Source organism: Vidua chalybeata, chromosome 19 (genome assembly GCF_026979565.1).
Source record: "Vidua chalybeata isolate OUT-0048 chromosome 19, bVidCha1 merged haplotype, whole genome shotgun sequence".
In the NCBI taxonomy this organism is placed as follows: domain Eukaryota; kingdom Metazoa; phylum Chordata; class Aves; order Passeriformes; family Viduidae; genus Vidua; species Vidua chalybeata.
The window spans coordinates 3,039,451-3,065,651 of NC_071548.1; the positions used below are offsets into that span (position 1 = coordinate 3,039,451).

Sequence of the window (26,201 nt, forward strand, 5' to 3'; positions counted from 1 at the left end):
AAGCTCAATTATTTTATGGCACACTTTTCAGCAACACTGCAGCTAACTCAAAGAATGCACATAGACAAATACAAATAATCTTTCCTTCAGCTATTATTAAACCAAAATAACTTTAAAACACTACCCCCTAACTTAAAACTTTTACAGATTCTTATTTTATCCTTCTGGCTAAGGGTTGAATTATTTACATTCAGATGCTTCTTCGACTCTTTTGCAAGGCTTGCATGCTTCTTTTCTTTAGAAGTTTCAAACCACCCAGTTTGCTGATAGCCCTAGATAAGAGTGAATAACCTCACGTAAGAATCTTGAGTACTTACTAGTCCACAGCAGACCAAACTTATTTATAGCTAAGTAGCAAGCTGGGGTTAGTGATCTCTTCCAGGCTCAACAATCTTCCAACCTCAGAATAACCACTCCATAAAACAAGCAGGGCTATTTCACCACTGACAGGAAAGTCAACATCTGTGTACGAGGGTGTGCTGGCAGATGAGTGCTCTGGCTGCCTGCAATGCAGGAGACAGCAAAAGCCATTCACAACAGGCCAAAATTCATGAAGGAAATTTAAAATCTTCATCAGGAGTTGCTTTGAATTTACCTTGTATGTTTAAACAGAGAAAGGTGGAAGGATCTGAGCTCTCCTCCCAACTGTGAATGAGGTTTTTAATTTAATCTTGTGAAGGTTTAACACTCGGTGGCAATTTTTTCTGTCTGAGGTAATATTCCCTATATCCTATGATGCAGTTAAGGAAAAATTACTATATGAGAAAGCAGCATCTTAGGCCACCAAAAAATCTCAAAAAAGAAAACAAAGGAAGAAATAAAGAAAATGGAATCTTTTTTAAAGTTCTTACAGAATTCTGGCAGAATCTCAGTTCTAATGACATTTTGTTACAGAAAGGGTAAATATTCATAGACTACTTGCATTTCTTAGATGGGCAGACCAATACCAGAAAAAAAGTTTTAAAAATAAAGGCTTGAATTTCAATTTAAGAGGATAAACAAACAACTGAACTTCTGTGGTTTTTACCTATTGCATCTCTTTCCGGTGCTGCCACACGCGCCTGTCACGTGAACATTTTAACTGAAACACTGTGGTTTCCAGGTCCAAATGTCTGTGCCAATTATCAATATCTAGAAAGCTGAATAATACTGTACCCAACCACAAACTGTAGAGCCCACCCTACGCTGAGACTTCAGCCCTGCATTCATTTCAGAACCTGCATTCCCAGCAGGGGAACCACCTCAAACTCCTGCATTTGCTCTTCCACCCCAATGCAGCTGCAGAAGTGCTGCCAGGATCTTGATGGTATCATGAGAGGAGGGCTGCATTTCATCATTCTAGGAGAATCTCACCACCCCATCTAGTAATTTTAATAAAGTAACTTCAGAATATATTGCACACTCTTCAAAGCAGGATTTTCATAGCATTTGAACACAAAGTCAGTGTTTGCCTTGCAGCCCCTAATGCTACTAAAGGCAAAAATGCTCAGTAACATGAAAGGGCAGAGAGGACTAAACCACCAACCCCCTCTACCTGAGTGGGTCAGACCACACAAGTGCTTCGGCTGGTTTCTCCAAAATAAGTGTATGGAGTTATGACCATGTCAGGCAGATCAGACAGAAACACCTCCAGACCCTTATGTGAGCCTAACCCAGCCACACCCAGGACATCCACACACCTAAGGAAAGAAAACAACTCACTTCCTTGAACGCCTCTTTGCTTAATGCATTATTTACTGCTTTCATCTGTGGAAGTGATAAACAGGGTTTTGATTGATGATCATTTAAGTAACTCACTCCTCCTAACCTCTGTCAGCATCCAAAACCACCAAACACTGCACAGAAATGAAGGGTGGTATTTATTATCTGCTCTCCCTTGCAGATAAGGGAAATTTTTTCCTGAAATGCTGCACCTCATCACCCCTGGAAGAAGGCTCAGAGTGAAGGTGAGCAGTCAGTTCCATCAGAGCAGGAAGCTCATGCACAGCTACTTCCCAGCCTGCTACCCAAGTCCTTTTGGAAGGCTGGGTCAACTCCACTGACTGAATTACTACGAGCACGTTTCCCTTTGATGGCACTCTAGATTTGCTGTCCTGCATAAAGAAGCAAAAGCTCTCTCCAAATCACACCTTTGTTTGAGATGTTTCTACAACCTATCAAGCTGAGGCCCTCAAAAGATACCACAGGAAATCCAAATCACATGTGAGCTACCTGCATTGTCAACTTCAGCACATTTATGTGCTTCCTGAAAAAGCACTGTCCGTATATGCAGCCCCTGCAATGAAAGAAAAGTCAGTGAAGTTTTTACAATTATCTTCAAAATAATGCTTTCCTTTCAGGCAGTCCATACAGAATGCTGCACAAACTCTAATCACTCACCTGCCTGCCTTACAGATAGAGAAGTCTTTCTGAGATAAGAAGGCTTTTTTTGGGACCCACACACACTACGAACAAAAACCACATATAAAATTTTTTAAAATACCATTTATCTGCACTATAGCCTTAATGTTCAATTTTCCCTAGAGCTTGTAACTCCACTACTGACAATACACCACCAGTTGGACTAGTGACCCGTGGAGCATAGCCTGGATTTAGGCAGGAGCCAGGCTGATTCAGTATATGGAATGCAGACCATACATTAACTCTGTCCTCTGCTACAAGATGATCCACAGCCAAGGAACCCATACCCCTTTTTCTCTTGTGTTTTCCTCTGTGTGTTCACATTTACAGAGACACAAAAAAAGAGAGCCAGAAAGCACAGATTAACCAAAGGTATGATACCATCAACTTATGTCAGCATCCTGTCTACTTAAGGTCAACCTTTTTAAACAATTTTTTAAATTTAACAATAACCCTTTACCAAAAGGCATGCTGTCACAAGAACCTCTAGGATTGGAAGATTTTTACATTACATTGCAAGTGCTTTTTTAGTACACCAAAATTAGTTTTGGTCTTTCACTCTCAAATCTTTCTTTTTCTTTCCATTTTTATTTCATAGAGCATAAACAGCTCCTATAACTGCAACTCCATAATGTACAATTCCACAAGTTCCAGCCAGCTGACTGCTGCCCAAAGTCTGTGCAGGCCCACCATGTACTCCACTGCCTGCCAGACCTCTCTGTGAGCCACTTCAATGCAACAGCAAAGCATCCAAAAATAGCAAAAAAAGCAGAGAGCAGCAGCATATGAACATCTGATGAGCTCCAAGGCCAGCCCAACCTGCATCAGGAGCACTGCAGAACACGGGACCTTCCCTCTTGTGCTCCACTGCAGCAGCAGTGAAACCTTGCATTAGCTCAGATGTTCACCAAAGCACAGCTCATCTTCCCAAAATGTGAGACCCCAGATCCTTCTGAATGGCATTTCCCCAATTAAATTCCTCACACTCTCTAAGGTTAACAATTGTATTGCTTCTCAGCCCTTAAACTTGAGATTATCTCAATCTTCCATCTTTCCTCAAGCCTCCCAGCACACCCTTTCACATCTCTTCACACAACTACAAACCCCAGAATATCCTGCCCATGTTCTAAAGCAAAACACTTGGGCTGTGTCCTCATCTTTCCCATGTATTAACTGAATTCCCCTCTTCCATTTTCCAGTCTCTGTGGGGTATGATGCTAAAATCAATCACAGAATATCCCGAGTTGGAAGGGACCCACACAGATCAGAGTCCAGCTCCTGGCCCTGCACGTGGCAACCCCAACAATCCCATCGTGTGCCTGAGAGCATTTATCCTCTTTACCATGATTTTTACTTACTTAAAGAATCAGTTTGCTCTGATTCAAATTTAAACTTATCCCCACAGAGAATTTCACGTGAATAAATTCACCCTTCTCTTCTCTAAGCCTTACTCATTTTAAAATCTTATTTCTCTGTCTCCCTCATTGCTCTGCAGGCCTTCTTCACCTGCCTAGAAAGGTCAGGAGATTGCAGAATCACCCAAGGAGGGAAATTCTTTCCTGTAAGAGCCAGCTTCCATCATTTATCCTTCCCAATTAGTTCCCTTGTTTGTTTACTGCACTGATTGTAAGCAACAGAAATATAGATAATAATATGTATAATATATCATTATATATAACTGTTCTGTATATATATATATAATTGTATTGTGTGTATATAAATTATATATACAATATATAATATATATCTGTCTAATACTACAGAAGTGTATAAACTACGTGTCTAGGCCTTGTCTGCTCAACATATATTCTGCCTAGAACACCCAAATATGTCCAGAGGACAATACAAAGTGATAAATGAATTTTTTTCCGTATTCTCAGTCTTAAGAAACAACAAAGAAAACATCAAAACAAACAAACAAAAGCTAGCTAACTGTATTTATATCTCCATAAGCAATCAGACTTTTACCTTATAGGTAGTAAAACATGTATTTTACACTGTGCTAAGACAACAACATTTCAGCTACAGCTTTTTGAGGAAACTGATGCTTCAAAGGAAGCATCTACTTTTTCCCAGCTGTGACAGGGAAAAAAGGAAGCCAAGAAGGAAAGAAGGAAAAGGGTAGGCAAAACAGCTGCTCCCATACTGGAACACATCAGTGAAAATCAGAATTTAAAAGTAACTTCTATCAATACATTAGATCATCCACACCATTTCTGAAGCAGAACCATACATTTAATCTTCATTTAAGTAATTGAAAAACCTGAACTTAAGTTCACTACAAGACGTAAAGACCTTTTCCATTATACACTAGCCTGATTTCTTATCAACACAAGAATTAAGTGGTTTATACCTCATGAGTTGTATCTAAGACTTACTTAAAGAACAAAAACTTTCACAGAATCACTTTATATTACACAAAAATTATCTCTGAAACTGTACAGTCTCCTCCAATATAAAGAGTATGACATAGTGAACAAAAGCAACAACCTCAGTGTGAGAACACTACTGGCAGTTGTAAATAAACAAATATCCACTGGATGCCTGATGCTTTAGAAGCAATTTTAATTTCAAACCAGGACAAATATTGACTCTTTGTTAAAACACATAATAAAATGGTCTCTTGCTATAACCCCATGACAGTTTATTAAAAACGACTTGCAGAGGAAGTAAAGAAGCTTCAGCTTTACCTCTGCTAACCCTAAGCCATGACCTGTCACCCGGCCATACCTGCTCTGCACCAGGGCTGACTGCAGCAAGGGTTATTTTTTTGTTTATCAGAGGAAGATGGTGAGATAGATATCCCACCACTCTCGAAAGTAACACAGTTTCATTCAAAGAAGCTTGACAATTTAGTTTACAGCCTCTGCTTTCACACCTGTGTGCGATCCATTAGAGAGCCTTTAGTACTCTCATTCAGCCCCATAAAAACCACCTACACCAACCCAGCCACCTCACACTCCTTTGGAATAAAGCAAACACTGAACCCCTCATGTCCCCCACTCTTTGGGACTTCTTCCAGCCTTCAATTCTTTTTAGCAATCCTCTACTCAAATCCTTGCAGTTTTGCAAGATCCTTTAACACAGATTTGATTCCAGAATGATGTGAAGCTCCAGCACCAGCTGCCACTCCCCAGTTTCCAGAGTCATCACATCAGTGCCTTGGCACATCATCTCAGGCATCTCATGATCCCTCTGCTCTCATGGCTTTCACTCTACTGCTACTTTCCAGAACAGTTTTCCACCCTATAGCTCTGCCCTGCGTACTTTTCCAGATGACATCGTTTTGGGGTTTTTAAAAATGATTCATTCTACTTTTTTTGTCCTCATTATTTGTGAGGACAACGTTTACAACACTGTAAATATTTATCAGTAATTGCATTCACTCTAGATCACCACAAAAAATCCAGCAGTGATCAGGTATTTCTAATCATGATTTAGCACTAAGCTGTACATTATTCTAACCAGCCCATGCACTCCATAAGTTCTGCTGTTGGGAATACAGACATTTTTTTCAATATGGGATTGTAGGTACATGAAGCACTTTATATAGTTACAGCTATCCCCATCCCCAGAGAACCCACATGGACATGGTGCTGATCAGTCTGATCCAACACTGAAGTCACTTCTGCTTTCAGCAAGGCTTTGGCTGGAGCTTCCTTCTGTAATTCTTAAAGTTAAGCCTTAAACCAGCACTGAATTAAAATTAATTCCAGCCAACCTTATACTAATTTTGTTCCACTTCATAACACCCTGATAATGACAGGACTCTGGCATTTTTACTTTACTGCTCTGGCTCTCCAAACTCTCAATTCCATGCACGTCCTTGTCCACAGGAGCTTCCTTGCTGAGGTCAACAGAAATGTTTGGATCAGCATGAACAGAACTGTTTGCCAATCTCCTCATGGTTTTCATTTCATTTGGTGCACATGGACAAACACAGAGGTGGTGTGTTCATATTAATATTTATTAAGACACTGCAATTTCAAATACTGAAAATTTTCCTCCCAGCAGTACTCCAGCACACCCAGACCATGCTTTGTCCAAGCTCCTGCTTGGCAGTACCTGAGAGGACAGAGCAGCACGTGCAGGGGCTGCAGCAGAATCACAAACACAACTGTGAAGAACCAGACTCCAACCATGCACGGACCTTCTCATGCCCTACAAAAAATGACGTGTCAAAAAATTTGCACCAGCTCTGCAAGTACTCACTGAGTAACTCACTGCAGCCTCAGCTCCCTTCAGTGATCACACAGCAGTGTGGGAATCTTAACTGGAGAATGGAACATTTATTTCCTATACCATCCAACATGGAATAGCTGCAGAATAAATATGGTTCCTCCCCTCCGACTGCTTTATCTAGGTCAAAAAACTCCTTAAAGGCAGGAAGTCACAGGAAACAAATGTCACTACACATCAACTTTTTATCATGAAAACAAGCAAGGCAGCAGATAAACCCAGCACCTTCCCAGGGTTCCAGCACAGACAGCAGCTTATTAGTGAACTCTTGTGAAAACTCCTTATAACTGCAAAAGCCATGGCCTCACACCATATGACAAATACACGGTTTTCTTTGAAATTATATTTTTGCCTGTATTTTACATAATTTTATATAAGTTAATAGGACTTGAGATGTCTTGAAGAGTTGTTGCATTTACTGAAAAATACAGCAAATGAGGAGCATAATCTTATTTTGAATAGCTCAGACATGACTGTAAAAAAACCTTTTGCTTTGTCCATGACAATTGTACATGCTGAAAAAAATAAAAAGAAAAACCCAACAGCAACAAAACCCCTCCACGGCAGAATTATTCTCTAAAACACACCCCCTTCAAGAAGGAATAATATTTGTAAGTGTCCTTACCTAATTACAAGCAAATTAATAATATACATTTATTTTGAAAAGACAGGGTAAAAGATTAGCTTCTTTTCTTTCTTAGCTCACTTAACTTACTACTTTTGCTATTGATTAAGTGTATCATCCTACTCAAACACAGCACCTTGGTATTTTGATTTAATCAATGCAAAGAATTATTTAATTTGCATATCCCCTACCTCATTATTATAACTGAAGTAAGAATCTCAAAACTCTCTTTCAACTGCAGATTCTTGGAACAGACAGTTTTAACACTGACTTTGCATCTTTAAACCAAAATGACACTAATCTTGCTTCTGTCATAGAAATTTACAGGAAATTCACAGACTATAAAGATGATTTTCCAGTTTGTAGTATTTCATAGAAGTACACAAAGAATCTACTTCCTCCTATAGCTAACTACAGACGTAAGAACATTTGTAGGATCAGTAGAATTGGGTAAGGATGTTTCATATACATATCAATCATACCAACAGAAAAAGCATATCGAGTGCAAATTAATCCAAATATAAACTGTTTAAGCTTTACCTCAATTACCTGATTGGTGTCTGACAATTTGCAACACTGCTTTATTAACAACAAAAAAAAAAATCACTCAGAAGATATGTGTAATTGAGAGGCAAATATGAAAAAAAAAAGAGATGACAGAAACAACTGTAACACAAATTATTACTATAGAAACTTCCCGCTCATCTCTATTTTCATTTCAAATCATATGTGCTCTACCTTCCTCCTACGCTCCTTTTCAATCAGATCTGCTAAAGTGAGAACACTGCTTCTACTGAGCTTGACATTTGCAAATCTTACTTTAAAGTAGCCAAAAACCCACCTATAAACACAGCCCCGTTGACCTTATTAGTCACTATGGCACAGGACCAGTCAGTAAACGTTTCTGGAGTCTGTCAAGTCACAGCCAAGTCCAGCGTTCCTTCGTTTCATGCTCTGAGGTAATTTGTAATTGATAGTTTTAATTCAGCTGGTATGGAGCTCCAAACACACCTCTGAACACAAACCAATACAAGGTGTCCCAGCCTTCAGGCAGCTGTCGCCCTGAGGAGCCACGGTGTCTGTCAGAAGTGGTGTCAAGGAAGGGAGAGAGCAGGTGCCCACAGGGCCTGAGGGACTCACAGCACGCTGCCAGGACAGACTGCAAGAATATATGAACACCAATTCCTTGAAGCATGTGTTTTGTTTGATTGCTCAAAGTATCTAACAGTTCTATTCATAAGAAAACCTTTAGAACATAAAACATAACCTAAACCCAAGCAATGCATGTTCTTCCTAAGCTACTGTGGAACACTACCCAAGGAAACGTTATGATCCTTTCACCTCCACTGTTAAGCCAAACTGCAGATGTTTCCAGTGAGAAATTTCCATGGAGCACAAGTACAGTCAGTCACAGCTCCAACCACACAGACATCACAACTTTGCACATAATTTAACTAACTGCAATTAGATGACAGAAAAAAGTGCACTGATATATTTGAAGCTCTTTACAATCTGTTTCCTGGACAGGTAACACTGAGTATAATAAACTTTTCCAAAGAATTGATACAGGGAATAGATATACTTGATCCTTGCTCAGAATCGACCAGCTTTCATTAGCAGGAGAATTTCTACTGCTTAAAGGCAGCAATAAGTCCAGTTTGTAGCTCCAGACTACAAGACCAAGCTAAAACTATTGATTGAGCCCTCTGTATTACCAGGAGGAAAAGAATACAAACAAATTAAATTTTAGTTTTCAGCTACATAGGTGTAATTTAGGATTAGTCAGTAAATGTTAAGCTAAAGTAAAATGTATTTGATGGTATTTACTGTAAGAGCACCCACACTTAGTAACGTAAAGAAGTCTGCAGAATGAATGACAGAATGGGAGAGTTATTTACTGTCTCTTACTATAAAAGAGCCTCAGTTGGATCAAATGAAATTACCAGGCATCAACTTCCAAAAACTCAGGCTCCAATTATTTTGCAGAATTCAATACCCAAAGATACTGTGGATAGAAGAGGTTTACCCAAACTCAACTACTAAAAAAAGAGAGAGAAGAATTGCAAACAGTAAATTATTTTAACTCAAAAATAATTGAATTCTGACTTTGGATCCAAAAGAAAAACCAGGGGAAACACAACCATTTCCATTAATGAATGTTTATGCTCTTTCCTGGGCATCTGCTAGTGACCATTCCTAAGGCAGGTCACGGACTAAATGCATCTGTGATCTGACTTAAAAATGCTGTTCCTATGTTCATGGTATCTTGTTTATGAATCATAAATTACTTCCACAAAAGCAAAACCAAAACCAATGACTAAAATACAAAATCTATGGGTTGATCAAAATGAGTAAGACCGCCTCAGAACAGTTAAGTCCAAGATGTCCAGAGTTCTGTGAATTCAAAGGCCAATACACAAAGCACATCCGAGAAACCCAAAAATCAAAACAAAACAAAAGCACTCCTTCAGAGCAGTTGTACCCAGAAGTCTGTCTGTTTTTCCAGCTGTATCAGTTACATCTGTCTGGAATCCTGCCTCTCCAAAAACTGTACACAACAGCTCCGACAACAACCGCTGCTCTGCCCAGCACAAAAGGTATTTTTCCAGCCAAGTACCTCAAAAGCAAATATTGATGTTATGATTTACCTAGCAATATATCCAATCAATGCTTTCACTGAAGGCAGGGGAAATTCCACAGGCAGCAAATGAAAGCAATTAAAAACCATGAACTTTATGAACCAGAGAGGGACAGTCTGTGCATCTCAAAGGTAGCTGTAGAAAAATAATTGCACTGCTTTCACCTGGGTGTCTTGAGCAGGAGTCTCTGCAACCTCTTTCATCCCATGTGTGCCATGACATTGACAGGAGAGCTCCTTGCTGGACACACTCAAAAATGGCTCTTTTCTCCCCACCCCCACTTGACTCAGCTCACAAGACGACAGCTGGTTTGTACATACACAAGTAGGGATGGGAGTCTGTCAAGAACTGCAAAAACAAAAACACACTTCCCACTGCTATTACCTCCTGCTTGATAACTTCAACATTTGAATTGCCAGTGAGGCTTCCAGGGAGGCATTAAAAATAGCAACCAGAACACTTATCCTAAGGCACAGTAATTCCATGTTTCATGACATTTCTATCTGCAGAAAAAAAGATGCTTTTATTACAGGTAAGTGTATACTCTAACATTAATAATTTAATTTCCCCAGATGTTTAAAATGTGTGTTTTGCAGGAGACTACCAAGGTGTATTTCTGTTTTTTCCTTCCAAAAACAGGGAGTTCAGTAACATTATTAATGCAGTCAAATTTAAACATTGTGCTGAAACAAAAAAAAAAGGCCAAGGACACTGGAACTACATACAATTATTAGTGACAAGCAAATAAGACATTTCAAGTCTGTAAGAGTATTGTACTTGGCACCTTTGTAAGCCACTATCAATCAGACAGAACAGAGATGGACCCCCCATTCTTGGTTTCCAGGATCACTTACAAACAAACAGAAGGAACAGGCCCACCCCTGAGTTTTTTCAACTTCACCTGCCATTACAATTTCCAATGATTGTGTAGTCATAGGCAAAGCATATTTATTACTGGCAACAGAGTAGGATTAAAGAACAACAAAAATAGATCTGGTGATTACTTGAGCTGGAGGCTGGCATTCATCTACCTTGAGCTCACACCAAAACTACTTTCTTTCCCATCACACTTCAACCATTAATTAATGTTTACATTACACTGAAGGAAGTTTGACTCAAAATCCGGGAGACCACCTTCAGTGTGACCAGTTATATCTACAACAAAACTCAAGAACAGGACCACAAACAATATTAGCCATCAGCAAGCCACAGTAAGGACTTCCCAAAAGGAGTCAGTACCTTAAATTTGCCTGAAGACTACTGTTCAAAAAATAAAAAAAAGCTTTGCAAATAATGAAACTCCTATTTCCCCATTCAACCCCAGGAAGACTTGTGTTTTAGAAACAGGTTTATTTTTAATAAAGCAACAAAGTAGCAGTTGCTCTTAATCACCAGGGTAATTCTGGGGCTGTGGACTCCTCCTGCCCTCCAAGGTGATGCTCGCTCCCCTGCATGGCTCCAGCTCCAGGCCAGGGGCACCTTTTATTTACTGGCCAACACCTCCAATTTGTAACCAGGATTTACCACTTCCACCAGCTCTGGGAACTCAGGGCCGTGTGTGCACAGCCCAAGGAATGGTGTCACCTCTGAACACAGCAAATGCCAGTTCCTGCACCGCCACCCACGCTGACCGGTGAAGAAATTTTAACTACACACAACTTTTCATCATTGTTCAATAAAAAAGTGAGACAAAAAATCCTTCTGAATCTTCTTTCCACTTGGAAAGTGACACTGATGGAAAGAACTAGAATAAATTACAAATCAGTGGACAGCATGAAGAAGTAGTACTACTTTTTTCCTCAGGTCCTAAGCATTTAAAAGAATGTTACTGACTTAATTACTCCAACTAATTCTAGACTGTTTGAAATCAACACAGATCACGCACAGTTGTGCTTACAAATAGTATATTATACCGCAGTGCTTACAAAGAAAAAAGTATTTGATCTACATTTCATAAATGTGTTAGATTAAAAAACAGATTAACCACATGCCAAACAATTATTAATATTAAAAGCAGAACACAAAAATAGAACTGACAGTTAAAGGTCAAACAAGTCCTCCAACTATATTCAGGATTACACACTGGCACTGTTAAAGTCCTTCAGAATGAGCATTTCCTAGAAAGCAGCAAGGTAAGACGATTTGATTTTCACAGAGAAACCAGGTAAGAAAAGTAACATCAGGCCGACACAGCAGAAAACACACACCATCAGCGTCCTGAACACAGTTTAAAGGCTCACAGGGCATTAAGGCTGTGTCACTGATGGCATGTGCTTTATAAAGGTACAGCACTCTAACGTTTGAGGTATTTCTTAGTCAAGGCAGCTAAAATACACTAAACCAAAACACTTTCACTTTTCCTACATGTGACTCCTCAGAGCACAGATCACTTATTTACAGTTCAACACAGCCTTAAATGTCGGGGGCAGGCCTCACGTATTGCCCTAGAAAATCATTTCGCACGGACAGTTAATGTTTGGTAATGGCAAAGGAATGTATTATCGTTTAAAACCTCTTAATACATTTGTTGTCACGTAACGAAAACATTTTAAAACGCTAAGGCCAGCAGAAGCATTTCACGTGGATTACTCAGTTTACCCATAAGAATAAACGTTAAAATTAGGCAAAGCAGCAGAAACTATCACCAAAACCAGAACAACCCCCCGGTTCTGCCAAAGCACCGAGGGGTCTACAGGAGTCCCCCAGCGCGGATCCTCAGCCCAGCCAGCGCAGAACCGCCCGGCAGGTTTGCCCTGACGCCCGCGAACAGCACTGGGGTGTACCCGGTTCTGTTCGCCAGCGCCGGGGCCGCTCCAGCCCGCGCCGGGCGCTCCGTGCGGGGCTGCGGCGGGGCGGGCGTGCGGGGGAAGGACACGGCGGAGGGCACGGCGGCCGTGCCGGGCGGTGCCGGCGGAGGCGCGGGCAGGACGGGGCCGCTCTCGCCTGTCACACGCCATGTGCACCCGCGGCCTCCGGCGGGCCCCGGAGCGCCGGCCCCGCGTACTCACACTCGCGGCAGCTGCAGCGGCGGCGCCCCGCGCCGCTGGAACACGCCGTCCACGAACACGCCGTTCTTGCCGAGGCAGCGCAGGTAGAAGTCGCCCCCCGCTCCGCCCGCCGGGTCCCCCTGCGGCGGGGGCGGCGGCCCGTCCGCGCCGGCCGGCGGCGGCGGGGGCGCGGCGGTGAAGATCTCGAGGTGGCGGCGGGAGATGAAGCTGGAGTGGCCCATGCTCACGTCCACCGAGCCCTGCGACGAGTTGCGGCCGATGGTCACCGAGCGCTTCTTCATGAGGTACTCGAACTCCCGGCCCTCGAGCCGCGCCACGGCCGCCGCCGCCGCCGCCGCCGCCATCTTAGCGAGGGACGAGCGAGGCGCGGCCCCGCCCGCACCGGCCCCGCGCCGGCCCCGCACACAGCAGGGAACGGGGCCGCGCACCCGGCCCTGACGCAGCCACGCGCTGATTGACAGCGCGCGGGGCCAATGCGCGGCCCGCACGCCCATGGGGCTACGGCGGCGCGGCCAATGGCGAGCGGCGCCGGCCCCGCACGTCCCAGTGCCGGCGCGCGAGCGCAGGGGCGCGGCCCGGAAAACGCGGAGCGGAGCCGCGCGCGGGGAGCGGGGCGGAGCTGCCCGGGCAGCACCTCCCGCCCGCCGGCTGCGAGGGGAGGAGAACGGGCGGGAGGGGAGGGACGGAGCCGGCTCTGGGACGGCCGCCCCTGCCGGCCATCGGCCCCCGCCGGCCAGCGGGCCCCGCGCCCCCTTCCCTCCCTCTCTCTCGGCCACCTGCAGCCTCCGGCGGGGACGCGGGCCCCGCACCTGCCGTCCGCCAGCAGCGCCCTCAGGAGCGGCACCGGGCGCGGCGGTGAGGGGGAAGAATCGAGAACGAAATAAATACAAGTAGACAAATAGTGCTAGAGGGTGAGCAAGAACCGCTAGGAGAGGGGTGGGCAGCTGCTCAAATTTAGCCTCAGATTACCGTATTATTAACAAATAGTAAAAATAAAACTAAAAGCTTGATCTGACAGCCTTTTGAGGGTCACGTTAAACCTAAAGGTAACCCCGCTTGTAACATCCATGGAAAATCAGCAGAGTGCTTCTAATGGACAAGGTCCAGGTAAGCCAGGCCGTGTCTGTGCGCACACCTCGGCTCAGCCCCGGTTTTTTTTTTTTTTTTGCCCAGAGGAACTGGGGCACAAGGAGTGACCTGACACCAACAGCCGGACACCGAGCGCTGAGCGTCACTGCTCCGAGGGCACGGCACAGGGAACGGCATGGCAACACTGGGTGAGAATCCCTATGGGTTTGACTTGAAAATGGTACAGGCTACCAAAAAAGATGGCATTCATGTTACAGAGTTCATCAAATTACAGCATCTGCAATGAAAATATTTTACCTGATCCAAATACTCATTGTTACAGGGACCAGGCACTGTCAAAACTGAAAAGTAAACAGTTAAACGCTTTTGGCTATAAACTGTGAAGAGGGTGCTAAAATGTATTCATGCTTATTTACCAACATATGCACTACAAACACATCACCGTAACAGCTCCATAACCTCACCGTGGTTTGTTGAGAAAAGGGTTGTGCTGTTTGGGGTTTTTACAGTACTGAAGCTCACAATTATTTATTAATAAAAATAACTGCCCAGAGAAGCTGTGGCTGCGCAATCCCCAGCTGTGTTCAAGGCCAGGTTGGGCGAGGTTTGGAGCAGCCTGGTCTGGTGGAAGGTGTTCCTGCCCATGGCTGCGGGATGCACTTTAGGTCCCTTCCAATCCAAACCGTTCTGTGAATTCAGAAGACATTAAACATTTTTACACTTCAGCCAAAAACCAGTCAGCCTGCTAACAAACATCCAGCAGCAAAGTTGAAATTGAAACTTTTGGGTTTGCACATTTGAGTCAACATCTTCAACTGTAGAGTTATTTTGTGAATGCTTAGGAACAGAATATGGTACCTGCTACCTGTAAAGTGATGGCAAACCTTAGTTTTACCCTTAGGATTGTATCAGCACTTCTTATAGGCAGCTACAACGTAATTCCATATCAGTTCAGTCCATTTACACAATCTCTCATGCACAGCAGATGCAGTAAAATATAGCAACAGTTTAGAGCTTTGGTTTCTTTTACAGAAAACTTTAGTTAAATCTTGCCCACACTTTGGTATTTAGAATCAGACTTTCTTCTATACCAACATATGTTTGGCACAGAAAATGTGGAGCATCAGAGAGGCAGTTATGACTCCCTGATTCTCAGCTTGTTTTTATCCCTTGGCTCTGCTGGCAACAGAAATGTTGTGCCTGCTTTGCTAACAATCGGTTTGGGATCCTGAGGGCCCTGCTGGCTGGAATTACCCGTGGATTGCCATCTCCTAACACACCCCACGCCTGCAGAGGGAGAAAACCAGCAGAATGGGAGAGCAGCCAGGTGAATTTCCATCAGGCCAGCAGCATTTTTCAGCACCCTGATGGTTGCTCAGTTTGCAGAACTTCAAGGCACTGCTGCTACTTCACCATTTTCCATTATGTGAATCACAGCTTTCTTAATTTGTATTAATTCATTAATAACAAGCAGTACTGAATTCACAAAGCTGATATAAATCCTGTCCTGTTCATACAGAACAACACAGAGAACACAGCCACTGACACGGAATGCCGAAGTTTTGCAATCTGTCTGCACTGAAATATCTTTTCAAGGTCCCACCACCACTAAGCTGCTCTGTGGAAAGGAACTGAACACCAGTAGGGCTGTTTGCTTTTTGCATGACAGCACTGCAGAGCAAACACCAGACCCCATTGTCAGGAGCTCCGTTCATTTCAAGAGGACGGCTGAGATCCTTCTGTCCATGTTTTTCTAAACTGGAGCAGATTTAGTCACTTTCTTTGTGATCACAACAGCACAGGTACAGGTCACCCCGACCTGCCCGTGTGCAGGTCTGCTCCGTGCTGCACAGAGCAGGAATCGGAGCAGGTACGTGTGGTGAACAGCTCACACTGACAGAACATTCTCTCTGTTCTGGGTTCCCCAAAAATCCACTCATGGAACAAAACCTGGCCCTGATGTCAGAGCTGCACTGCAGATACATCCTCTTTCACACTTTTTTTTTTTTTTCCCCTGCCAGCTGACTGAAAGCAAAAAGCCTTTTTCTCTGTCTGCCTTACATCCACCTTAACTATTCAGGACAGAATGAAGCTACTGACCAAAATTTAATCATCCCAACAAACTCCTGCAATGGCCACTGGCACTAAACAAGCTCTCAAAGCACTTCTGCCATTTTTCGACTTCATGCCAAGTCACCCAATGTTATCCAGTCCCCATCATATTATGCAGCAGCATCTGACTGCATCACAGAAATTAAGCACCTATTATCATCTAATCTTAAAACAATCTGGCCCGAGGTTAATAGAAATGTGTAAGTACCATCTAAGAGCTAATCCATTAATACTGTTTTATGTGACCAACCTGCTTTTAAATGACTACACATTTTTAGATTTTTCATTTTTCCTTGAAGCTCCTGCTGTAGCAAAACAAGGGCATTCATTTACAGCTGCTTGTGCTGGGGCTAGCACTGCCATAGAATGAAGTTTTCTTTCTTATTACGTGTGCCCTGTATGAGGGCTATGAATGAGTGCAGCAGCTTCTCAAGATGCACATTTTCACAGATCCCAAGCACAGAGTACTACTAGAGGAATATGATGAATAATCAAGTGACCTTAATTGCTTACTTTGACACAACCAGCAATTAAACAGCTTTTAAAAGCTATTAGGAGCTACCCATAATCTTTTTATTACAGCAAGTGTCCCGGGCTTCCAGTGAGATTTGATTTTTAGTAAACAAAATCTTACAAAGTTAATTGTCAGAACCACTTCAGTAACATTCACGTGTGATATAACAAAATGAGCCCTCCAAATGCCAGACCCTGCACAACTGAATGAAGATAGATTTCCCATATTAATATCCCTGCACCTGACAAGCACATTTTTTCCTTTCCCAAGGTGAGAAGCCCCTTGTAAGCAGTAACAGCTTCCTCCAGCAGAGCCTCAAACCCACAGCCACATTTTTGAGTAATCCAAATAACTATCCTGGAGCTCTTCACATGCTTAAATTTAACAACGTGTGTAAAACTTAGCAGGACTCGTGCTGTGATTTAGTCATTTTCTCACAAATGAATTTCGGTCAAGGGGAAAGTGTTAAAAAAGCACTGTGTTAATTGCTGCAAAATATTGAAAACAGCAAACGGCTGGGATGGTGGGAAGCTTTCCAGATACACCCAGCCAGTTCTGAAATGACTAATAATAACAGAAGAAAATAAACCGCTATACCTCAAATGTTAGCATTTTTTCCTTTATGGATGACTTTCACACCTCTTTAAGTAATAAAGCTGTAAAGTGCAGTACTCTTTAAAAACCTAAGACATCCAGAACACATTTTTTGTAGGAAGAACAGAGAGGAGGGCAAACACAGCTACCTGACCTGCCACTTGTTAACGTGCTGTTGACCTGGGAGAGAAGGGAAATGAGCACTGCACAAGCCAAAGCTGCCCAGCAGCTCGCTGGGCTGGCCAGCTCGTTGGTAGAACTGCTTTATTATCCTTTGCATTCTAACCACAGGCTGCCTCCTTCCTAACACAACCCAGAGAAACAGTCAGCACTTCTTACAAGTGCAAGGCAGAAAGTCTCTGGCTCAGCAATCACTCACTGACACAGAGGAATTGCTCCTCTCCAGGTGGGGAAGCCATCCAAATGCTATGAAAAATAATCAGGCTAATTAATTCTTATCTGCAAAGAGCAATTACATAACTGACCTCAAGCAGTTCGAGGAGGCGAGCAGTTGACTCAGCCATGCTGGAATGGAGTAACTTCCTAGTGACCAAAAGGATAAAGCCACAGCCCCAAATCCTCCATGTGTTGTGAGACAATGAAAACTCAAATGCCTTGAACAGAGAGCATCCGTTCCACTCTCCCAGGTAATCACTCAGAAAGGCACTCTACACTGAACACCACAAAACGATTTTTAGAAGCTGCAGCAGCAGTGTCTGTTAACTGGAAATGCAAACTCCCCTTGCTTTGCAATCCAGCCTTGCATGACCCAGACCTTTGCCAAAGAAATAGTTAATTATTCTTCAGGCTTCTATTTTATGTTTAAAATTGGACCTGATGATTCAAAAGCATTGAAGTTTTGTTACCCACTTCTAACCAAGAGTTCCACGCAATGAAGTCCTGAAGCATAATCAGGACCAGGTCTCATCAGTGCAGCACTCATTGGATTGAATGTTGATCATTAGTAACTGCTATCAGTTATGAGCCACAATTCTACTGCAAGAATTTCCTCCAAGGTCTTTTGCCTTTTCTGCAATGGAATGTTCAACCTATCTCTTTGCTGAATCGAGAGATGTACAGCAACTCTGTTTGAACTAAACTGTGAATTAACTACATGAAACATAACCAAAGGTAAATCAAAACCTGTACAAAGTGTAAACTAACAAGAATCAATAAGAAAAAGAGGCTTTAAAATATTCTTTTCATGACAGAGCCTTCTAATTGAAATTTGTCGTTTCAGGGTGAGAGAAATTAAGCTTTTTATCAAAATCAGTTTGGTTTGGGTCTATTTGTTTGAAAATCAATGCCTTTTCCTCAGCCAACAGAAAGCCAAAAAGAAAGTAACAGTGAAAAGTAAAGACATATTTTTCTTTATGTCTGCCTTTGAAACATTTCTTACTGTGTCCAACAGGATAACTGCAGAACAAAGCAAACTTCAGAAGAGTTACTGAGATACTGAGGTATGAAAAGCTATTACACAAAGGTTAAGAAATTGCAGTTGTTTTCACTAGAGACAAATGTTATTGAAATCATGTAACAAGGCAAAAGCACTGTGAGAACAACCTCATGTTCCATAAACAGATATTGTAAAATGCCTATAAAGAAACTGGTTGAATTCAAAGCACACAAAGAAAGATCCTATAAGGAATATGATGACAGCAGCACTGCTTTTCACATCCATATAAAGTATTTAGCATTGGTATTTTTAATACGTAGCCAAAGCCTGAGCAACTTAAAATAGGACATTTTCCATCTCTGTTAGGAATCCTCCAACACAAGAACCAACCTCTGTTCTCTGTTTATACCAAAATCTACCAAGAACCAGTCTTGCACAACTGCATCTGTAACACTGACATAAGATGGAGCTGCTTTAGAATGTCCTTCCTGAAGACAAAACAAGATACTGAAGTTCATTCAGTCTCAGGTTTGGCCCCAAAGATTTTCTCATTTTCCTAATAAATCTCAAAATATTCAGAATGGTTGTCATATTTGCTTTTTCTATGTAACTTCCTTAAGTTTACACCTAATCTTTAAAACATAAAGCATTTAAAGTTTTGATAAAAGAGAGAGAGAGAGAAAGTTATACTGTTGACTTCTTTCTGGGAGGGGAACACTTGAACAACAAATAGCTGTTTAGAATGATTTAGGAAAAAAACCCAAACAAATGTTGTTTGGAATCTGTGCACACATTCTGTTTGAGTCCTGTACAAGTCACAAGGTGACTCCAGAACATCCAGAAGGGCAAGGGGAGAATGCAAACATTTCTGACAGGACGGACAGGAATCTTTTCAAGATTCAGACTCATGTTAACATGCTTTGCAATACAAAATGGACAGCACAGACAGGTCTGAGATTACCTTTAAAAAAAAATATTGCCCAAATATCAATACCGAAGTCTTTTTGACACAGGGAGAGAAGAAAAAAAAATCAATGAAAAGCAATTTATATCTACTGCAAATATAGAATATTGAGGCAGAAAGATGTCACTCACTTCTACATGTTCACCTGGGTGATGCATTATAAACACTGTAAAGGTGAGACCCTTGGGGAAAACAGAACCACACATGAGGAAAATAGTTCCCTTCAGCAGATATTCAGAACATCAACACACAGGCACTACAATACCTCAATCAGGAGCAGAAAAATGAAGCTGAGTCTCATCAGTCAAAGGCCACCACGGGGTTGTGTTAGGAACAGCCAGCAGAGAGTCTGTGACCAGAAGCTACTGATGCTCAGAGACAGTAATTACTGGCAGATGTTCAACAGAGGAATAAATCTCTCTGCTGAGGACTTGGGTTCTTCAAAGCCCATCTCCTCCACCTCAATTTATTTTGCTAATTGAATTAGCCTGTGGTTAATTTGATACTCTATTTTCATTTCAATCTCAGAAAAGGAATGATGCAACAGACTGTATTCCAATCACCAAATAAACAACCCACCTCGTGATGAGGACCCAGAGTTTCTCACCAGTGTTTCCAAGTGCCCTCTATTCCAGTGCATTCTGTGGGGCATCCCTGCTGCCAGGGGAACTGCCTGTTTGGATAGTGACAGAACTGAACACATGAGGAATGTGGAACAATTGGCTTGTAATTGTTACAGTTACTGCAGTCAGCACCATGCAGGTTTTCATTGCCTGTTATTAAATCACTGAGTGAGGTGCAGAACTGGGACAAGGAATCACAGAATATCCTGAGCTGGAAGAGACCCACAGAGATCATCACAGCCCAACTTCTGGTCCTGCCCAGGACACCCAACAATCCCACCCTGAGAGCGTTGTCCCAGCTCTCCTGGTGCTCTAGCAGCCCTGGGGCCGTACCCATTCCCTGGGGAGCCTGGGCAGTGCCCGACAGACTCCCAACCTCTGTGGGAAGAATGTTTTCCCAATGTCCTCCCCTGAACACGTGGTTCAGGAAAAAAAAAACACACCCAAAACAACAGAAGAGCAAAGTTTGCTCAGTAGAAATCATGGAAAGCTAACATGAAGAGAAGCATTTCTGTATGTGTAATACATATAGAATGCACTCAAAGCTTTTTCTGAGGATGGACTGCAGCATTAGAGAAAAACAGCAACATGCATCAAGTACACAGCAGAGCACATTCCACAGCATCAGCTACAGGACTGCAGGACTTTTTTGACTTATCACAAGCTGTTTATGCCACCTGAAACTTGCTGAGTGCAAAAGCTTTGCAGATAAAATCCAGCCACTTTCTAACAGGATTCTTAGATCTAAATACAACCAGAAACTGAGAGTTTAAAATAGAGTTGAAATATTAGTAGGTTGCAACTCACAAACACAATTGCCCTTTCTTGCAAGGACACAAACATAAAATCATTCAACTTTCACAGATCACCATTAAAGTTTCTAACCCCAAATATATTTGTAAAACACTATTAAATTTAGAACCTGTCTGTAAATAGAGCAGCTACACAAACAGACTGCTGTCACTGCCCTGGGGCTGGTCAGTGCTGGGGATGACTTGAGAAGCTCAGCAACTCAACAACTTAATTAGTGTGTCGGCAGGCCCCAGAATTCTAATGAATTTTTAACTTTCTACTAATCAGTTTCAAGGGACTATTTGTATTTTCTCTCATCACATCCCTAATGGCACCTTTCATTCAAATTGCCTTTATTTTACTTAATAAGGCTGTTTTCCTTCCCAGAAAACACTTAGAAGTTATTTGCAGGAATCAAATTGATTATTGATCTAAGCACAGTTCTGCAAACTGACCTGTGACACATCATTCAATGCAATTTTTGTCATATACTGGTACAGAGCTCTGCAGAAATGATTTTATTTGCAAGTCTGGGGCCAGTGATGGTCTTCCTGCCTGACCCTTTTGTTTGTGTTTTACTTTCTGCAGCTTTTAAGAAAAATGTTGCTCAATAAAAAGGTATCTTTCTTGATTTCAGAGCAGGGGGCTTTGGCCCCCTCTCAGGTTGGCCAAGCTCTGAAGGCAGCATTATGAATTGAGTTTGTGTCAGTATGACAACACCCCAAGTACAGCAACTTGGTAGCCCACTACCTCAGAAGCTTTTCAAGTCTCTTATTCTAATAGCCTTTGTACACCAAAATGTGTTTCTGTAATGTCACATGATATATGCATTCCATTTTGATTAAAGAAAAAAGCAAATACAGGTAAAAACATGCTTCCTATAATTAACAAGTAACAGTCTTCAATTTCTTCCACAGATAATATTTTTCCTCAGTTTATCAACTTTTTTTGAAAATCAGATATGTGTAATTCTGTTCAGTCTTTACACAAACCCAGACATGTGAATGCAGCTGAAAATCTCATTCCATTAATTTTCTTCCTTTGTAAGAAAAGACTGAAAGGCTATTTTCCCCCAATAAAACAGTTGCAGTAATTGCAGAGGCAGGGTTTTAGTACACAAGAGGGGAAGACAAAAATCACTCACAGCTGTAACTTAATAAACCAAAATTAGGATGGATGGAAGCAGGAAAGGAGAGAGGATCACTGGACATCCAAAAGAGACATTTTTGTATCTAATAATATTTTTTTCTTCCAATTCTCAATACAGAATTTTAAACACAAACCTCACCCTCTTTGAGAACACCTGGTGTCATCTCACCATTAAATACATCAATACTGCCCTGCAGTTTGGAACTCACCTTTGCTATTTTACACCACAAAGACCTGATATCAAAGAGTAATCAAAATTTGAAACAAGTGAATTTAAATCATCTACTATGTATCGAGTATCATCACAAACTCTTTTTTTTCCCTCTTAATACCTGGGGTTTTTTTGGGTTTTTTTTTGTTTGTTTTTTTTTTTTTTTTTTTTTTTTTTTAATTAGGAAGGCATGAGGCAGAACAGGCAAATGAATAAAAAAGTTCTTAAAATCAGCATTCTGGAAGCTCATAATTTTAAGTTAAACCCTTAATATCCTATTTCTAATGCTCAACAGGCTTTAAATTTGTCACCAAAAATAGGTATTATTTGCCTAAGATCCCAGAATAACTTGACATAATAATCTGAATAGCTGGATCAGCTTTTTCCTCAGTGCTTTTCTGCATGACTACAAGGTGAAAAGGTGTTTCACGTCACAGATCAATGTTTAGCCCACAGTTCAATCCCAAGCTTGCAGTGGTAGTGTCATTTCCTGGGCTTGTTACTGGTTCCCAGCCTCACAGCACCTCCCTGGTGTGACTGAGAACAAACCACATGAAAGAGATGACAGGAATTAAAACCCCAGTCAAAGACACCACCCTTCTGAGGGTGTATTTAGGTAAGTTCCTGTCTCCAGGTTATCACATGGACTCAAAGTGTGTCAGAGGCTGTGGGGAGACTGGAAAAGGGAAGAGCAGCAGCAGCTGTGGGAGCTGGAACATGAACCCACCCCAGAGTCACTGTTACCCTGGACAGCCTGGCAGCCCTGCACAGCCCTGGAATGGGGTCTGACAGGAACACTGTGCTCATTCACTACAGCATTTCTGGACTTCCATCAGAGATCCTCTTCTGGCTACGGTTTTTGGAAGTTATCCTAAAAAAAGAATAAAAAGTACCTTATTCCTGCATTTCCTATATTTATTTATAATTCACCAGTCTTTAAATAAAGGTATGAAATCTTTATCGTATGATCAGACTTTTAAAAAATTGCTAATTTAGATATTAAATGATTATTTTAGATATAGGGACAGCTGTAGGACAACAGCTGTATGAATTACAGGAAGAGTTATTTTTTCTACATGTTCACAAAACACACCTGCAGCTGTCTTAATTTATAGCAAAGTTCACAACCAAAGCACAACCTGGTGAGGCATTTTTGCTCAAATCTAAAACTCATATCTGCAAGCTCACACAACACACTGAATCAGGAAGTTACAGACAAGAATAATTTTCACCTATGAGAATTATCTACTACAACCTGTAATTTCATCTGCCCTTCTGAAAAAGGAAAGAAAAGTTGCTGGAATATATTAAATATGTTGCACTCTATTATCCCCAAATACTTTTATCCAAATTGGGATTTAAACCAAATTGGGATTTAAACTTTTATCCAAATTGGGATTTAAGCACAAGAATTATCAGAGCTGCTCTGTAGAGACTCACTTTAAGTCATCCCAGACCAATAGCTGAATCACAAACTAAACACTACTGTACCATACTCAAAGACAGGTCGAGTTTAGCCTATGATGGAATTTTTAAATTCCAAAAAATCCTACTACAACAGGATTTTATTTTTTGCCACTGAAGATAGCACTGTCTTGTCTTAGTGTTACTGTGTTCATTTGAAAAATAGGTCATGTCAAAAACTGCTTTGAAATGATTATTTAAACAAAGCTTACAAACAGTGATGAAATTCTTCTGCTGAAATGTCTTCTGATGTCTGCACCAAGGCTGACCAACCAAGAAGGAGCATATAGGAGGGGAAAGAAATTTGTGCAGAGAACCAGGAAGAGCACGGATGAGATTTAACAGGTATTCCAAGGACATGGAGCTCAAGAACAGGAATACACACTAATTTCAGAAAAGAACAGCCTATCTTGAAAAACAATTACTTCTTTAGTTAGATTTTAAATATCTAAGCCCAACATTTTTTTAGGAAAGCATATGCAGTTTGTCACTTAACCTGACTGAAGCCAAAGAACCACTGTAACTAAGTTCAATAGCAACACATGTCCATACAAGAGACTGATTTTTCACTGTCTCTACTTACTGCATACACACTTACCAAAGTATTTTTGCTACTATAGACAGGAGATGTTTACAAACACACAATAATAACACATAAAAAAGATTACTTCACACAGTGCCTGCAGTCATCTCACTTCAGACCATATCCTCTCTTAAAGCCAGAGAAAATGTCATTGTGACACATATTAAAACATCTCCATATGCACACACTGTTACCTAGCACAGACAAAGCTATTCAAATCAGAAATTGTCTGTATTAAGTTGCCCCCATGAATGTATTTTAAGGGTTCCCATACTGTCAGGTCACATATCATAAAAGCCATGGATCAGGACTTTGACTACTACAATAAGAGTAAAAATGAAAAATGGAAAACAGCAATGCAAGATGAAACCAGTCTGGATCCTCTGTTTTATGAAACAATATTTCAAAATTCTATGAAATACCCAGGTTCTCAGAAGGCCAAGGCTCTGAGTAACCTGATCCAAACCTGAAGTCAGCCCTGCTTGGAGCAGGGTGGATGATATGACCTTCAGAGGTCCCTTTCAATCCATGTTAGTTTAAAGTTTCATACAATAAACTGGAGAGTGGAGCTGTGTGTGTACACACACAAAAAAACACTTGCCCTCTTTATTTCTAGATACCCTGGGCAGTCTCTGGATACAGCTCCACTGAACACTGCATACAGAGTATGATTACACACAGCAATGAGTGGAGCAGACTGATTTTGGCATTTTAAATACAAGTCAGCTTTACATTTATGCACAAGACTACAGAAAGAAGTATTGCTCTATGTCCTAAGTGAGGTGGTGAACATGTAACTTCTCACTTATCAGCTCTACCTGATCTCAGAAGTGTCCAGTTTATCTGTTGAATCCACAGAATTGTGAAACCACAATCCTCACTGCCTGAGTGCTGAGTGCTGTAGTGGTGAGGAATCTCTGGAATTATAAATGAAATTAATTGCTTCTGCTGAGACAGGGAAAAGAGAGGAAGCAGGCTTGTCCTGGCACAGGATACTCAAACCACAAACAGTGCTCAGGTTCACCATTCCTCTCTGAGCTACATTTCATTTACACATCTCAAACTGAAACTCCACTTCTCCAACCTCTGGAATTCCTCCTTTGATGCATTCTCCTTCCTGCTATCCACTGATCAGTATTTTCAGCAGTGACTCATGAGAACATGCTTAACACAACACACAGCTGAAACTTGTTTGGGGCGTCTTGATTTAGAAGCCCAAAACGGGGCACAGGACATGCAAGCCTCTTGCAAAAGTACAGATGATAGTATTTCATACTATTAAATCAGACCAATGATCATGGCTTATAAAAGTCCTATTTCATATTTCAATTTTACCACAAGATAAAACCCATGATAATCTACTAAGCCTGAAGAATTCAGAATAAAAACAGGTTCCTGCCTCCCTTTTATGCTCCTAAATAATGTGTCTCAATGCAGCATTCCCCTTGACTTTACAGACTTACAAGCATTTAGAGTATGAAAAGAGCCAGAGAATTAAACAGCAATTTGAACTGGTAAGAAAACAGGGCACTGAAACACTGTGGTTTTTTAAGTACTCTATTCCAGTATCTCACCTCAGTTCTAGTCCTTTCTCCAGCAGGTCTGTGATGATCTGCAAAACTCCTGATTTGACCAAGAAATCTGCAAGAGCTATTTGAAACAATTTTTCCTCCAGTTTTGTAGGGTTTTTTACTACAGAAGTAAATCACAATATAGGCCAGACTACCTTTCCCCAGCAAGACACAAAGTTTTCAGGTGATACTACATTATGTGAGCTAAGAGCACAATTGTAGTTATTG

The 26,201-nt window shown here is 41.6% G+C and overlaps 1 protein-coding gene and 1 long non-coding RNA gene across 3 annotated transcripts in view; one reads left to right on the forward strand and one right to left on the reverse strand.

Annotated features, from left to right (window-relative positions):
• FOXK2 (forkhead box K2) overlaps positions 1 to 13,405 on the reverse strand; it is a 45,156-nt gene extending 31,751 nt beyond the window's left edge. The window contains exon 1 of the mRNA XM_053960776.1: positions 12,912 to 13,405. Within this exon, the coding sequence (XP_053816751.1) occupies positions 12,912 to 13,405 (494 nt within the window). The remainder of the gene's footprint in view (positions 1 to 12,911) is intronic.
• Positions 13,406 to 13,492: 87 nt separating this feature from the next.
• Positions 13,493 to 19,197, forward strand: LOC128797875 (uncharacterized). 2 transcript variants are annotated; one of them, XR_008434264.1, is made up of 4 exons: positions 13,493 to 13,822; positions 14,085 to 14,188; positions 18,632 to 18,680; positions 18,983 to 19,197. It is a non-coding gene; the product is annotated as an uncharacterized LOC128797875 (long non-coding RNA). The 2 variants fall into 2 exon arrangements; XR_008434265.1 differs by having other exon boundaries at positions 13,493 to 13,766.
• The last annotated feature ends 7,004 nt before the right edge of the window (positions 19,198 to 26,201 follow it).